Raw genomic sequence first — 16,443 nt, 5'->3', positions numbered from 1 at the left:
CTTTTGTCACATTTTCTTGCCTAATCGCCTGGCAAGCACCTCTGGTACCACGTTGAGTAGAAGTGGTGAGACGTGTCCTCACTTGGACTAGGCTAGAGCCTGGTGCTAAGTTTCCCAGTCTCTGCCTATACCACAGGCCAAACAGCCAGAGGGAGCTTGTAGGGAATGTTGGCATGTGTCACTCCTCTGCTCAGACCGGGTAGTGACTTCCTGTTGATGACAGCCAGATCCTCACCAGGGCGCTCTGGGCCAGCAATCCCTTCACCTCTGTCACTGTCCTGGCTCACTATGCTCTAGCCACACTGGATGACTTGTTGACTATGAACCTCTTCATCTCCTTGCATTTCCACTTCCTGTACTTTCCCCTGGGTTACTCCTTTCCCAGGAGTACCTTCCCTCATCTCCTTTGGGTCAGTGGTTCGCACCTTTTTGGTCTTAGGACTTTGTATTCTTAAAAATTATTGAAGGAGATTTCTGCTTCCAGGAAGATGGAACAGATGTACTTTTTCCTATTCATCCTGCTAAGTGTAACTAAAACCCTAGAAATTATATATAAATAAAACATAGGAAGTCCCTGAAAAGAGGAAAGAAAAAAAGGCAGACTGACGAGGGACCTCGGGACCCAAGGCACAACGCAGCAGTAACTTCCCTGAGGTTTCTTTTCCCTCTTATACCCCAGAATGGGTGCTGAACGAGCTGGCAACCCAGAAATGCCAACAGGTGCTGACCAAGGAAGTCAGCTCTCTGGACAGAGGACCAAGAAAGGGGCAGCCTAGTGGGACAGAAAACTTTTAGACAATAACAACCCTACCCTGGCCAACACAACAGGAAACACTGTGATGCCGCCTCTCTCCTCCCAAGCAAGGCCTGAGTGGGGAGCCTCCACCCTCAGCTGGCTTTAATGTGGCCGCCAGCTCCCCACACTGGGGTGATGTCAGAGGAGGACTCTGACCACCCTCAGTGGTAAAAGAAGTATCAGTGGGGGCAACCACGTGGGTACAATGGCAAGATGCTCATACCCCTCCCATGCAGAGGGATGAAAGTGGAGGCCCAGTGGGGACAGCAGCTACACCCTCCTCCCAGCAGTAACAAGGAGACCTGCCCACAGCGTGTCACTGGAGGCCCAGTGGGGAACGCCTACCTGGCAGTAATGAGAAGGTGCTCTCCCATCTCCTGCTGAAGTGGTGTAAGAAGCCATTTAAAAGAAAAGCTTTCAATGAGATCTAGAGTTTCAAAATTCTTAAAAAGTCCAGTTTTCAATAAAAAAATCTCGTGTCATATGAAGACTGGAAGATATCAAACTAAATTTAAGAAGACAATCAATAGATGCTAACACCGAGATGATAGAGATGTTAGAATTATCTGACAAAGATTTTAAAGCAGCCATTGCAAAAATGCTTCAATAAGCAATTATGAACACTCTTGAAACAAGTTTTAAAAATAGAAAGCCTCAATAAATAGAAGATGTAAAGCAGCAGCAAATGGAAAATTTAGAAGTGAAGAAGTAATAACTGAAATTTAAAAGCTTACTGGATAGGCTCGATGGCAGAATGGAGAAGGCAGAGGATCAGGAGCTGGAAGAAAGAACAACAGGCATTACCCTGAACAACAGAGAAAATTGACAGAAAAAAACAAAACAGCGCTTCAGGGACCTGTTGACCTGAACAAAAGATACGTCAAATCCTGTTCATCCAGTCCTACATGGAGAGGAGAAAGAGGGCAATTGAAAAAGTATTCAAATAATGGCTGAAACTGTCCCAAATATGACAGAAGGCATAAACCTACAGATTCAAGGTGAGCAAATCCCAGTGATAAACCCAAAGAAACCAATGCCAAGGCATATCGTAAACTTCTAAAACCTAAAGCAAATAAAAATTGTTCAAAGTAGCAGAACAATTCATATGAGAGGATTTCTCATCAGAAACCAAAGCCAGAAGGAAGGGTGCAACGTTTTTCAAGTGCTGAAAGAAAACATCTGTCAGCCCAGAAACTGGCGTCCAGCAAGTATCCCCGAGGAGTTAAGATGCAGTGAAAACATTCTCAGATGTAGGAAAGCTAAGAGCATTTGTCACCAGCAGACCTACCCTAAGAGAACAGCTAAAAGCACTTCTCTGAACAGAAAGGAAATGATTTAAAATAAGAAAAAAACATCTTAGAAGAACCAGGAAGGGAAAATAATACCGAAAGCAAAAATTGTTAAATAGAATTTTCCTCCTCGAGTCTTCTGAAAGCTTTTTGTTTGTTTAAGGGGGGTGCAGCTCACAGTGGCCGATGCGGGTGATTGAACCTGGCAACCTTGGTGTTACCAGCACCACGTTCTAACCAATTGAGCCAACCAGCTGCCCGAGGTTCTTCTTAAGGCTACGCTTCAGGCTAGGGTAGTGGAGGACCGCCAAGAAATCTGAGCCCCAAGTCATGAATGGAGAGGGCCTGGAGCTCCCTTAGGTGACCAGGGTCAGGGCAGCCACTGAGTCTCCTGGGCCTGGGCTACTCTGCAGACTTCTCCGCCGGTGCAGTCCCTGGGTCAGAGCAGAGTGGAGGGCAGGGGGACCCTAGGCTGGGGAGGCAGGTCTCCACCAGCCTAGCCCACTCCAGCAGGTGTGGGGTAGGAAGAGGAGGGTGCCAGAGCAGGCTGGCTGTCCCAGCCTCTGCGCGACCCAGGCAGGCAGGGATGGAGGCTAGTGGGGGGTGGGGAAGAGGAAAGGAGAGCCAGTGAAGGCCTGGAGGGAGGGGCATAAGGGAACCAACTTCACTGGTAACTTGAGAGCTGGGGTGTGGTGCACAGCATGGCCACTGTAGTTAAGGCTGTCTCATTATTTCGAAGTTGCTGAGAGTGGCTCTTAAAAGCTTTTATCAGGAAAAACGTGTGAGGTGACAAACGTTAACTACTCACTGTGATCATTTCACAATTTATAGGACACTGAATTATTGTTGTGCACCTGAAACTAATACATGTCAATCGGAGCTCAATTACAAACGGCCCTGAGGGAGGGAGGCGGGGAAGGGATGCAGGTGGTGTCAGTGTGGGGGAGGGGCGGCCCTGGGGGGAACAGGAGCTCGCTCAGCGCCTCATTTCAGGATGCAAGCTGCAGATCCGAGGGCAGCCGTGGTGGGAAATCTGAGACGTAGGACTAGCTCTGAGGGTTTTCCAGTTTCTCTGGAGTCCAGTCCCAATTGAATATGACGGGGACAGGGAGCTCACTCCCCTAATTCAGGGCAGAAATAGTCTGACACTGACTCCAATTCCCTCTAAGATGGAATCGCAGTAGGCAGACACTTGACCCTGTGCCCCGTGGACGAGGCCTTGGTCACCTGTGCCGTGTCCTGGGCTCCTTGGTCAGCATGTTCCTGGGGCACACATGTCACTCCTGGGGGCTGCAAGGTCCTCAGGCTTGGCCCCTTGGGAGCAGCAGGTTGAACCTCTGCCCAGGCTTTCATGGCTGGGGAGGTGTCGCGAGGGCCTTCATATCCAGAAGAGCCCAGGAACCTGGTCAGCCGTCCCATGCACACTTGTGTGCACACACCCACACACGCACACGGCTCTGGGCCCCTCAAGTACATCTAAGCACATGGAGCCCCTAGACTAGGAAGCCTCCTCCTTGGCACACAAGCTCTTTCTGTTTCAGGAAGCAGACCGCTGAGAACGCAAGCAGAACACAGCTAATCTGGGGCGCCTGGCTCCCCAGGGCCCATGAGCCCCTTCCTTCTCCTGGCAGGTGGGCAGGCTGGCAGATCCAGAGCTCTGAGTGGGAGAGGCCCTTGCAAGACCCAGGCCATCTGTGGCCCCTGCCCGGGAGGATGCCTGGCTCCGCCCTGACCCCACACACTGGAAGTAGTGACAGCGCCAGGAGTCTGCCTCACCTTGGCCTCTTGGCCCGAAAGCACAGCTGTCACATGACTCAGGGAGGGTGTGTGGTCCTGGCCCTACACGGGAGGCTCCGCCTGCACGGCTGCTGTCCCCTCAGGACTGGAGGACCCTCGGACAAGCCACAGGGAGCACACAGGACAAGGGACCTAGGTGTGGCCTAGAGAACGGAGTGACCACCAGGGGCCCTGCTCCTGGAGGGTAGCCCATGTCCACACCTAGCTCTTTCCCTGAGCTCTCCCTCTGTGCTGGGACCCCTCCCACAGAAGACTAAGGCTGGGACATTGTGGGCTCAAACAGTGGGACTCCTGTTCAGAGGGGACACTAGGGCCGTGGGGCGCTGCTGGTATGGCTGGCTCACTAACGGCGGATGTCCTGGGGACCCACCAGGCACACCAGGCCAAGCACAGACGAGTCCTTCTCAGTGGAGCAGGGAGGCTGAGAAGGTACACCGGACACACAGCCTGCATCAACGACAGGAGGTCAGCAGGACAGGCCGGCAGAGCAGCGAGGGGCTGCTTCCCGGGAGAAGGGAGCAGAAAGATGGCACGTACACAGGCCCGCAGATAACTCAGTTTATGGGGCAAGCCGAATGCAATGCAAAGTCGTTTTCACTTTTCTTTTAACCAAAATAAATAGACTGGGTACGTCCCTGTGACCGATGGGGGAGGCTGCTCCTCCGCCTGCCCCTCCTCTCCTGTCCTGGCCGGCCGTGGCACAGCAGAGACAAGTGCTCCAGTGTCCACTGTGTGGAAGGGACACAGGAAAGTGGGCTGGAAGGCAGGCCGAGGTGGAGGTGACCGGGGAGCAGGGCCCAGACCAACTGCTGTGTCCTGGCCATGGGGCCGAGTGCCGCTTCCTGACCACACAGCCCGTGGCCCCCACGCATGGCCTGGGACCCTCCTGAGAGGCGGAAGGGGACACTGCAGAGAGCGGACCTGCCCTCTCTGAGCCCGGGCAGGCTCAGGCCGTGTCCTGTCAGCCCCACCTCGGCGGTGCCGCTGGCGGTGCTTGGAGGAGTGAGGCCCTGCCAGCCCCTCCCACCCCACAAGCCTCTGATGGCGCTGGCTCCTCCCCAGTGACTGAGGCTCTGCCCTGGTGACCGAGGGGTGCAGGACCCCTTGCTGGACGATAAGCCCATCAGGTAGGTCCTTGGGGTGAAGGTGGGCTGAGGCAGAGCTGACCCTCCCAGGAAACCTGTGGGCCCCCACCCCCCACACGCCTCCACCAGATGGAAGTCAGAGTCTGGCAGCTTCTGCCTGGGGGGCAGCCAAGCACGTGAGAGGTCACAGCCTAATCCCAGGTGAGTGAGGACGGTGTGTGTGTGGCGGGCAGGCAGGGGTGAGGGCAGCGCTGAGGCACTATTCTTTAGTAGAGAAGCGAGGGCAGTGGACATGGAGGCAGCGACCTAAGCGGCCGGCAGCATCTACGAGAAGTTCTTGAAGGCTTCCAGGTCAAAGGCCATGTCCAGCAGACGCTGCAGCTCCGTCAGGTGGGTCTTCTTGTTCCCGGTGGCTGGAGCCGCTGCAGGGTCCCGACCAGCATACCTGAGGGGTGACAGGGAGCGGTCAGCCAAGGCCAGCGAGGGGTCCCGCAGGCTGCCCACCACCTGTGGCCCGCGACCTACCACACGGGCTTGGCGCGGTTGATGGTTGTCCGCAGCCGGGGCTTCACGTAGTCATAATAGCCTTGGTTCTTGTGCTCCTCCTGGCACCAGGCCAGCTCGGCATTGGGGTACTTCTGCACCTCTTGCAGCAGCAGGTCGAAGGGAAACGGCGACAGCTGGGGAGGGGGGGGGGCGCCGTCAGGAGACAGTGCTCAGGGTGGCCAGCACCCCAGGAGAGAGCCCAGGGACCGCGCTGCTGGCCCTCACCTGCTCGATCCTGGTGATGGCCACCTGCTCTACCATGTCCCGCGTTTTGCGTTCTCGGGTGAGGTCATAGTACACCTTGCCGGTGCAGAAGAGAAGTCTCTTGACGTTTTCTGGGTTCTGGGATGCAGGGCCATCTTCTGGGATCACCCGCTGGAAGTGGGTCCCTGTGAGAATCCCCACAGGCTTGGCTGAGCATTCCTAGGGCCTCCCACTGCTGCTGTGCTCGAGCGAGCGCCCACACGGCAGGGCTGTGCCGCAGGCCAATGCCAGAGCACACCGGTCTACGGGTCCAAGGTGACCCCCCTCCCAGCAGCCTCTGATGCCCTTGAATTGTCCAGACTGAGAACCCTGGGTATGACATCGTAAGTAACAGGCCCTGTGGGGACAGCCAGCCAAGAATGGGAAGTGACACTACTTCATGCTGAGAACAGCCCGTCTCAGACTTCGGGGCAGCCACAGCTGGGAAAGCATGCCGTGACCACTGCTTGGACTGCCTAGGAGTTCACAGACACCGAAACTCCCACAGCCGCAGCAAATGTCCAGAAGCTCATGGCCAGGGCCGTGCCTGCGGGAGCAAGGCCGCCTTCAGGAAGCTGCATCCAAAATGAGGGGCTCTCTTAGTGATACGCACACGACACGTGACACACTAGGATGAGAAGGAAACTGCCTCATACGGGAAAGGCCAGATGTGAAAAACACACAGTGAGCATCAGACTCAGTGGTGGAAGACCGAACGCTTTTCCTGGAAGATCAGGAACAAGGCAAGGACGCCCGCTCTCACCACTGCTATTCAGCACAGCACTGGAGGTCCTGCCAGTGCAGTCAGGCACGGAAAGGAAATAAAAGGCACCCACATTGAAAAGGAAGAAGTAAAACTCTGATACTATATCATATGCAGGAAACCCTAAAGATTCTACAAAACAAACAAACAAACCACGTTAGAATAAACAAATTCAGCAAAGTCGCAGAATAGAAAATCAATGCTCAGAACTTAGTTGCACTTCTACATACTAACAATGAATATTCCAAAAAGGAAATTAAGAAAAGTATCCCATTTATAACAGCATCAAAAAGAACAAAACATTTAGGAATAAACTTAGTCAAGAAGGTGAAAGATTTGTACACTAAAAACTATAAAATATTGCTCAAATTAAAGATGACACCAATAAATGGAAAAACACCTGTGTTCAATGACTGGAAGACTTAATACTGTTATGATGTTAACACCGCCCAAAGTGATCTAGACTCAGTGCAATCCCTATCAAAATCTCCTTTTTTGGCAGAAATGGAAAAATCCATCGTAAAATTCATGGACTCTCAAAGAACCACAAATAGCCAAAAGTATCTTGAAAAAGAAAAACAAAACTGGAGGATTCAACACTGCCTGATTTCAAAAACTACTACAAAGCTACAGTCCTCAAAACAGTGTGGCCGTGGCATAAAAAGAGACCTATGTGACATATAGACCAGGGAATAGACTCGGGCCCAGGAATAAACACTCACATACATGGTCAAATGATTTCTGACAAGACCATTCAATGGGAAAAGGGCAGTCTTTTCAACAAATGGTGCTGGGAAAACTGGATTATCTGCATGCAAATGAAGCTGGACCCTTACACCACATACAAAAATTAACTCCAAATGGATTAAAGATTTAAACATGTGAGCTAAAATTATAAAATTCTTAGAAGAAAACATGGGGCAAACGTTTCAAGACACTGGATTTGGCAATGCCTTCTTGGATATGACACAAGGCAAAGATATCAAAAGAAAATATAAACTACAAATTTGACTTTATGAAAATTTAAAAATTTTGTCTATCCAAAGACAACACACAGAATGAGGGAAAATAGTTGCAAGTCATGTATCTGACAAAGCATTATTATTCAGCACTTAGAGAGAACTCCTAAAACGCAACACAACAAAATGAGATTAAAAAATGGGCAAAGGGGCTGGCCTGGTGGCTCAGGCGGTTGGAGCTCCGTGCTCCTAACGCCAAAGACTGCCGGTTCGATTCTCACATGGGCCAGTGCCAGATGGCTCAGTTGGCTGGAGCGTGGGCTCTCAATCACAAGGTTGCTGGTTCAACTCCTCGACTCCTGCAAGGGATGGTGGGCTGTGCCCCCTGCAACTAACAATGGCAACTGGACCTGGAGCTGAGCTGCGCACAACTAAGACTGAAAGGACAACAAATTGACTAGGAAAAAGTCCTAGAAGTACACAGTTCTCCAATAGAATCCTGTTCCCCTTCCCCAATAAAAATCTTAAAAAAAAAAAAAGAAAAAATGGGCAAAGGACTTGAATACACATTTTCCAAATAAGGAAACGTCTATTTGTATGCAAATAGCCAACAAGCACACAAAAAGGTGCTTAATGACACTAATCACCAGGGAAACGCAATTCAAAACCAGTGAGACACTACTTCCTGACCATTAGGAGTGCTATTACTAAAAAAAAAAAAAAAAAAAAAAAAAAAAAGTAGGGCCAGCCCACCAGGTGGTTGGAGCCCCCGGGTCCTAATGCCGAGGTCGCTGTTTCCATTCCCACTCGGGCCAGTGAGCTGCGCCCTGTACAGCTAAGACTGTGAACAATGGTTCTCCCTGGAGTTGGGCTGCGGTGAGCAGCCGGAGGTTGGTGTGAGCTGCCATGGGCTGCTGTGTACTGCCGTGTGTGGCCGGCAGCCACAGCGAGCGGCCGGCAGCCAGCAGCCGGCGAGAGCTGCCATGAGCGGCCGACCGACAACTGGTGACTGACTGCCTCAGCTGGGGGGAGCGCAAGGCTCAAAATACCAGCATGGGCCAGGGAGCTGTGTCTTACACAACTAGACTGAGAAACAACAGCTTGAACCGGAGGGGGGAGGGGGATAGGTGGAAGGGGAAAAAAACAAAACAAACAGAAAACAACGTGTGCTGGCCAGGACGCGGAGAAATGGGAACTGTGTGTATGGTTGGGAATTTAAACTAATGCAGCTGCTGTGGGAAACAGTATGGAAGTTCCTCAAACAATTAAAAATAGAATGACCTTATGACCCAGCAATCCCACTTCCTGGTATTTACGCAAAAGAACTGAAAGCAGGGTCTCCAAGAGACATTTGCACACCGTGTGCACAGCAGCATGACTCACAGTAGCCAACATGTGGAACAACCCAAGTGCCCACTGACAGATGGATAAACACACCACAGATTATTATTCAGCCTTAGAAAGGAAGGAGACTCTGACCCAGGCTACAGCAAGCATGGACCGCGGGACATTGTGCTGAGTTGACATAAGCCCGTCACAGACGGACAAATCCTGTGCGTCCTCGTACAGGAAGCTCCTGCAGGAGTCAATTCAGAGACAGACAGTAGATGTGGTGCCAGGGGCCAGGGATGATGAGAAAGTTCTGGAGATGATGGTTGCAGAACTTTATGAATGTACCTAATGCCATTGAAATGCACCCCTAAACATGGTTAAGATGGTACAGTTTATCTTACGTGTATTTCACCATAATAATAAAAAAGTTGACAAAACAACAAGAGTTCACCTTGACCAAAGACTAAAGGGGGCTCAATGGCTGGAGGAAGGAAGTGGGCTCCCCTAGCCCCACGAGCCGGGGGATGTGCGGGCTGCTCCCGCTGTGTCAGCTGCCTGTCCACTGACCAGGTGGCCATCTCAGGGTTGTGGGCCTCGCCTCACACAGGTGAGCAGCGTGGTACTCCCGGGTCCTACTCACCCAGTGCCTTTCCTGGCCCTGGTGGTGAGCTGCTGCCAGCAGCGCCCATGCGGTAGGGGAAACTCTAAGCTCAGATTCATTTCGCTCCCCCTATAGCAGTCCTGGGGGCACCCCCAGGCAAAGACCCACAGACATGAGACACATCTTGTCACCAACTCGCACGCAAGCTCTGATGTCTGCACTCCTGTATTCCAGTCTTTACCCAATGACCAAAAATGTGGCAAGTGGACAAGTATGAGCCCCAAAGCCCCACTGAGCAGCAGCCAAGACCCCCAAAATGCCCAACCCTCACCTACCTGGAAGCATCTCATCGAAGCTGGTCCTGGCCTCAGGGTGCCGCAGCAGGGACTTGGGGGTGAAGATGATTAACTGAAACACAGAACCACAGACTCATGGTGGACCAGGTCCTAATGATTCCAGGAGGGTCGCCAGCAAGGGGCTGCCTAGGCCTCGCCTCAGGACGGGGCACCTGGTGCTGCCCTCCCAGTTCTGCGGTCAGGAAGAGCCATAGGTCAGAGGTGGAAAGACGGGGTAATGGGCGGTGCTGTTTCCCCGGGTCCACCTGTGCCCTGCTCTGAGAGGCTAGGCCTTGCCTAGCCAGGCGTCCACTCCTCCAGGGCCCGTCCCAGCCTGCTCTGAGCCCGGGATACCCCTGCCCTGGACCCAGGGAAGAGCCCCGGAGCCTCTTGGCAATTGTCCTGTGGGCCCATGTGCACTTGCACTTTGACCTGCAGCTGCAGGGGGCGCTCCCACCCCAGACCCTTCACACACTCTCCTACTCATCCTTCAACACCCTGCTCAGGAACCCACTTCCTGGGGACCCTCTGCTCCCGTGGCCCCTGTTGGGTACAGCTCTCTTCCAAGCTCAGTGCACCACCTACGACCACCCGCTCATATGTACGTCCTCCCACTGTGCTGGGGCCCTGAGCTGCTCTGGCCAAGTGTCTCTGAGCAGGGATACCCCCACTGACTGGCTTCCGGAAGGGCAGGAGAATCTGGCGACGCAGCACATGGAAGAAGTTGCCAGGCGTGGAGCAGTTGACAACCACCCAGTTGCAGTCGTACAGCTGGTTTATATCGAAGTTGGCTTCATTGAGGTCCTGCAGCGAGGAGGGGAAAGGCCAGCGGGCGTCAGGCGCTGCGGCGAGCGGCCCTGCAGAGCACAGGAGGGGCAGGTGCAGGCGCTGCCCTAGGCCTCAGGCTCCATCCGTCCCACTTCTCTGCAAACTCTGGCCTGGCCTGGGGCAGGCAGGTCCCCCGGACAGCCAGTGCTGATCTGCCTTACAGCTGACTGCGTCGTTCGCTTTCAGCTCTTCAAGTTTTACTAAGACAAACCCACCGCCCTCTGAGTTCTTTCCTCTGAAACGTTTGCCTGAATCAAAACAGTTATTCTAAGTGCTTCCGGGAGGTGGGAGTGGGCAGGTAGGGGACAGACAGGCACATGTTCCTCTAGGCCCCAAGACGACCCATCACCCTGCCCTGTGGGTTCCTGTGAGGGGCAGAGGGCTGCACTCGCTCACCGGCAGGACGTCTGGGTCGTCATTGCACATCTGCAGGAAACGCTCCGGCCTGGCGGAGGAATGCTCTGGGCCCTGGAACCAGACACACAAGTGACAGTTGGGGAACTTCGCAAGTGCTGGCAGCTGCTCTCGTTAAGCAAAAGCCACCATAGTTGTTTTCCTGCTAGCAGCTGTCCCCTCCCCCACATGCAGGAGGGACCTTTCCAGGCTAGGGCGGGGCCCAGCGCCCCTCCTGGGTCCCTGGGTCCCACGCGGCCCTGTTCTCAGAGCGCGCTGTGCTGTGGGCGGCCTGGGCTGCCCGCCTGCCTTCCGGTGTTGGGGGCTGGGCTCACCATGCCCTCCATGCCGTGGGGCAGCAGCAGCACGATGCCGTTCTGTCGCACCCACTTGGCTTGTCCGGGGCTGATGAACTGGTCGATGATGCACTGGGCCGTGTTGTGGAAGTCGCCAAACTGAGCCTCCCAGAGCACCAGGGCGTTGGGGCTGGCCATGGCGAAGCCCAGCTCAAAGCCTGCAGGACGGGGCGGTCAGGAGGGGCGGTGGGGACGGGGCAAGGGCGCGGGCATCGCGGGGGGGCTGGTTGCTCACCCAGGACCCCGTATTCAGACAGTGAGCTGTTGCACACGGTGTAGGGCGCCTGGTTGGGCCACAGGTGGTTCATGGGGATGCAGGTTTTCTTGTCCACGTTCTGGTCGTGCAGCACATGGTGGCGGTGGCTGCGGCAGGACAGCACCGGTGAGCAGGCAGGGGCAGACCCCACACGCGGCAGTGGCCGCAGAGCCACAAAGCCCAGCTCGTGGCAGAAGCATCCAGGTCAGAGCAGGGTAGCGTGCTTGGGGCCTGAGACGGCCACCTGACACAGGTGCCCTGGGAGAGAAGCACCAGAGCCCCGCGCTTGTCTCCCGCGCTCTGGAGGGCCCCGCGCGCCCTACCTGAAAGTGCCCCGCTCCACGTCCTGGCCGCTTAGCCGGATATGGATGCCCTCCTTCAGGAGCGAGCCGAAAGCCATGTACTCCGCCAGAGCCCAGTCCACGGTCCTGTTCTTCACCATCTCCCCGCGGGTTTTCAAGATGCGGCTCAGCCCTGCAGAGACACACAGGGTGCTCACAGCCGCCCTGCCTCTCGTGACAAGAGCAAGCCTTGCGGGGAGAGTGGGGAAGGGGGCAGCTGTGACTGACAACCCATCCTTTCCTCCACTGCGGCTAGTGAGCACCACACTGGGCAGGGGTGAGGGGAGGAGAGAGCTTCCCAAATTCAACCAGCCCATCTTGGACACCGCGGGAGGTGGTGGTGGGTGGGGACAGGGCCCCTGCTGGAGAGAGCTTCCAAAGGTTAGGGTGGCCTCCTCACCTCCATGAATGGTGAAGTTCTCCACAGGCACGGAGCTGGCTACGTTCCCAATATGCATCAGGACATCCTCTGTCAGGCCCGTGGAGGGGCAGGACATGCTCCTGGGCTGCCCATCCAAGGTGAAGAAGCCTAGGACCGGAGGGACAAGCTGACACACTGCCACACTGTTCCAGAAACGCCCCGTGGGCCTGCGTCACACTCCCATGAGAGCGGCAGTCAGGGGTCTGATTCCTGGGCCCACAGGGCTGAAGGGGTGGGGGGAGGGATTCGTCGGTGACGCCCCTCACTCACCAGGCCAGGGGGAGTCCAGCCAGTGCTTGATGTGCAGGATCTTCTCGTCCTTGGATCTGGCGAAGGCCTCCTCGCAGATCTTGTCATACTTGGAGATCTCCTCCTGGTTGGCGGGCGCAGCACAGCCATCAGGGGCGCTCGCACAGGGCCCCGCCCCGCCCCGCACAGCCCCTGAGATCCGAGGCGGTCCACCCCACAGTTCCTTCTCCACATCTGCCACGTATCTGCTCCGCCTACTTTCTTCCAGGGCGGAGCCGCAGCGCCCCCTCCAGCATTGCCTCGTCCCCACACCTGCCACGCAGCGCTCTCCCACTGGTTGTCACCAAGCAGAACTGACCAGACACACCAGGCCCCCTACCTCGCTGGACCTGCAGCCGGCCCTCAACCCGCACACTGACTGGGCTGTCAGCTAGAAAGCGTGTGCCACGGCCACCGTGCTCGGGTCCCACCACTTCCGTGGAACTCCTCGGGCGCCTGCACGCTCCGAGATGTTACGCAGCGAAATGCTGTGATTTGTTAAGTACGTCTCACGGTCGCACTTGGACTAGGAGCAGCTCTGCCAGCGCGAACACTGGCCCAGTGCCTGCTCCTCCGCCGCACTTCGCAGAGCCGGCGGGGCGGGCGCACGCACCTCGTACTCCGGCTGGTTGACGACGCCCTGCGACACCAGCAGCTCCGCATACTTCTGCAGCACCGGCTTCTGCTTACGGATCTGCTTGTACATGAGCGGCTGCGTGAACATGGGCTCGTCCATCTCGTTGTGGCCGTTGCGCCGGTAACACACCTGGGGATGGATAACCCGGGACGCCAGCGTCAGGGGCCACGGGATGCCTGCGTCTACCTCCTATAGAATTAGGGTCCTCTCTCTCCTTCACACACTCCAGTTGCTCTGTCACATGAGCTAAAACGAGAGTGAACTGGGAATATGCCGGGACGGGACCCCAACTACCTTCTTCCACGGCTCAGCTCATTTCCAGGCCGGAGACCCAGAAGCTCTTGGGAGGGGCTGCAGGTGACCCCAGGCCAGGCCGCCCGGAGCCCTCTCCACGACGGGGGCCAGAGGCACTCACCAGGTCCACCACCACGTCCTTGTGGAAGGTATTCCTCCATTCAGCAGCCACCTTGCACACGTACATGACGGCCTCGGGGTCGTCCGAGTTCACGTGAAAAATGGGGGCATTCACCACGCGGGCAACGTCGGTGGGGTAGGGCGAGGAGCGAGCCATGCGCGGGTCTGTGGTGAAGCCGATCTGCAAGGGACACACAGACTGGCCAGGGGGTATGGGGCACGCTGCTGGGCATGGGATTGGAGGGCAAGTGGGGGCCAGAAGTCAGGGCGGAGCCAAGGGCAGGTGGGGTCTGTGCAGGGAAGGGGCAGGCAGGACAGGAGAGTGACCAGAGCAGAGACAAGGGTGGGACTGTGCATGGCCAGGGATGAAGGCGGGGCTAAGGGCTGGCAGGGTACCTGGCCTACTCTGAGCAAGTCCCCAAAGGGCTATTTAGGGTTTTGTTTTAATTGTTTATTTTTTCCTATTCTGATAACAAAATTCATACATGTTCAACATAGAGTTCTGAAAACAGATAGTATAAAAAAATTAAAGTTACCTATACTCCCACCAGCTATAGTGTAAATATTTTGATGGTTTCCTTTCTAGAGGATTTTCTTCACATGCAACATATATTTAAAATCTCAGACCCTACTGTCTGTAATTCTGCACCTTGTTCATGTAACATTATGAGTGTAATTCTCCTCACCACTTATATGTACTGAAAATTAATTATATATTTATAATTTTATAACATGCATCTAAACACCATTGTTATGAAATATTTCATGCATACAGAAAGTATGATAGTAGTATAATGACCACCCAGGAACTCATAACCCAACAGGAACAAATCCTACTTTCAGAACCTTTCCTATTCCTTAGAATGAAATAACACATTTCTGCGCCAGCTGGCCCTGAAAGGAGGGCATCATTTCCCCGTGTTGTTATGTGTATTTCATATGTCTCTAAACAATTCGTAGTATCTTCTCAAGCTTGTTGGTGACTTTAACATTTTGCTATAATTTCAGACTTATGAAAAAGTTTAAAGAATACAAAACCCCCCTCAGAATCTTTCCTCAGACTCACCAGTTGTTTCCACTTTGTCCCTTTTATTATTCATGCTCTTTCCACTACACACCTACACACACACTTTTCCTGAGGGTAAGTTGCAGACCGTCCCTATTTCCCAAAACAAGTCAGAGAGCAGTTCTCAGCCCTAGGGATTACTATTATAGAACCCTGTCATCTGACACACAGTCTGTGCATATTCCATCAACTGTCCCAGTGATGTCCTAATGCTGTCCAGTCTTTCTTCCCTCGGTCCAGCATTCAATCCAGCCTATCACCTGGCATCTGCTGTCACCTCTCTCTGTTCTCCTTTAATGTGGAAGCGTCCCCTGCCTTTCTCGGTTTTTCATGGTAGTGACACTTTTGAAGAGTATTTCCACGTCTTTTAAACCATGAAGATATACAGTCTATGTACCTTATGTGTGGTATTACCCTATTATGCTATACAAATCCTTTGCAACTTGCTTTCTGTTCAACGTTTGTTTTTATGGATCGTGCAGGTGGAAACACGACCTCTGCTTCCTGAGGTGGAGCTCAGTAGTGGAGCTGAAGTACTAACAGCAGGCACCACCGCAGTTACTCATTCTCCTGTTGGTGCATTTAGTTGTTTCCAGCTGGTGGTTAATGCACTGTCACTGTACACCTTCTGACACAAGTTTTCTCCAGCAAACACTGGGTTTATTTGCAGTATACAGGTGCACCCCTTATCTATAGGGACTGTGGTCTAAGACCCCCAAAGATGCCTGAAACTTAGAACAGTACCGAACCCTATCTATACTGTTTTTCCTGTACATACAGACCTATTATAAAGTCTAATTTATAAATTAAGCACCATAAGAGATTAACAATAATAATAACATAGGACAATTGTAACAATATGCTATAATACAAGTTACATGAATGTGGTCTGTCTGCAAACTGACCTGATAACCTAGAAGGCTCCTGAGTGACTGTCTACCACAAAAGGCTGTTTCACGTTCTGGGCAGGATGGACGGGTTCATCACACTACTCAAAGAGCGCACCATTTGAAACTTACGAATTGTTTATTTCTGGAATTTTCCACTTAGTATTTTTGAACCGTGGTTGACCACGGGTAACTGAAACTGAGGAAAGCAAAACCATGGATAAAGGGGACGACTGTGCTCCTACAAAGGGAAAACTAAGCCATAGGGTGGGCACGAGCATCGTAGACTTCTCTGAATACCATCAAACTGTTCTTCAAAGTGCCTGTGCCACAGACACTCCTCCCAGGAGCATGTCAGTGCCCTGGATTCCCAGTCACCAATACTGGGACTATTTCCCCAGGAGAGTAAATATTTTAATGATTATATACTGTTGCTTCCTACGGCTGGGCCAAAATTTATGCAAAAACTCCTCTAATATTGGACATATAGCTTATTTCCTAATTTCGTAGCAGTATAACTATGGTTTTGACACACATACAAAAATCTTTAGCCTCTGATGGCTTCCTTAGGAGAGAACCTTAGAAAGACGAATCCTAGATATGTTCTTAGAGACGAACAAGCAAAGCAGCGGCTTCCTTTCCTGCTACAGACCCATGGGCTCCTCACCGCGTCATGACCAGTGGTGGCAGAAGCAGCTGAGAGAGTAGAGACATTCTCAAACTGCAGTTCTTACAGAAGTCTGAGGATTCTTTGTTTACTCCAAAACAGAGTGGTCCTGACAAACACATTGGTCAGAACACAAGTTAGCC

At 53.3% G+C, this 16,443-nt stretch overlaps 1 protein-coding gene across 4 annotated transcripts in view; it reads right to left on the bottom strand.

The window, feature by feature from the left end:
• Window positions 1-435: 435 nt before the first annotated feature.
• Window positions 436-16,443, bottom strand: part of OGDH (oxoglutarate dehydrogenase) — a 60,610-nt gene continuing 44,602 nt past the window's right edge. For all 4 annotated transcript variants that reach the window (XM_033088073.1, XM_033088075.1, XM_033088072.1 and 1 more), the window contains 13 exons: window positions 13,682-13,861; window positions 13,243-13,395; window positions 12,612-12,714; window positions 12,321-12,449; window positions 11,903-12,053; window positions 11,559-11,686; window positions 11,303-11,481; window positions 10,971-11,042; window positions 10,422-10,550; window positions 9,747-9,819; window positions 5,739-5,902; window positions 5,493-5,647; window positions 436-5,412 (listed from right to left, as the gene is read on the bottom strand). In XM_033088073.1, coding sequence (XP_032943964.1) covers window positions 5,292-5,412; window positions 5,493-5,647; window positions 5,739-5,902; window positions 9,747-9,819; window positions 10,422-10,550; window positions 10,971-11,042; window positions 11,303-11,481; window positions 11,559-11,686; window positions 11,903-12,053; window positions 12,321-12,449; window positions 12,612-12,714; window positions 13,243-13,395; window positions 13,682-13,861 — 1,737 coding nt within the window. In that variant the 3' untranslated portion in view covers window positions 436-5,291. The remainder of the gene's footprint in view (window positions 5,413-5,492; window positions 5,648-5,738; window positions 5,903-9,746; window positions 9,820-10,421; window positions 10,551-10,970; window positions 11,043-11,302; window positions 11,482-11,558; window positions 11,687-11,902; window positions 12,054-12,320; window positions 12,450-12,611; window positions 12,715-13,242; window positions 13,396-13,681; window positions 13,862-16,443) is intronic.

The sequence above is a fragment of the Rhinolophus ferrumequinum genome, chromosome 20, assembly GCF_004115265.2.
Source record: "Rhinolophus ferrumequinum isolate MPI-CBG mRhiFer1 chromosome 20, mRhiFer1_v1.p, whole genome shotgun sequence".
In the NCBI taxonomy this organism is placed as follows: domain Eukaryota; kingdom Metazoa; phylum Chordata; class Mammalia; order Chiroptera; family Rhinolophidae; genus Rhinolophus; species Rhinolophus ferrumequinum.
This window is presented reverse-complemented; position numbering and strand designations above follow the sequence as displayed.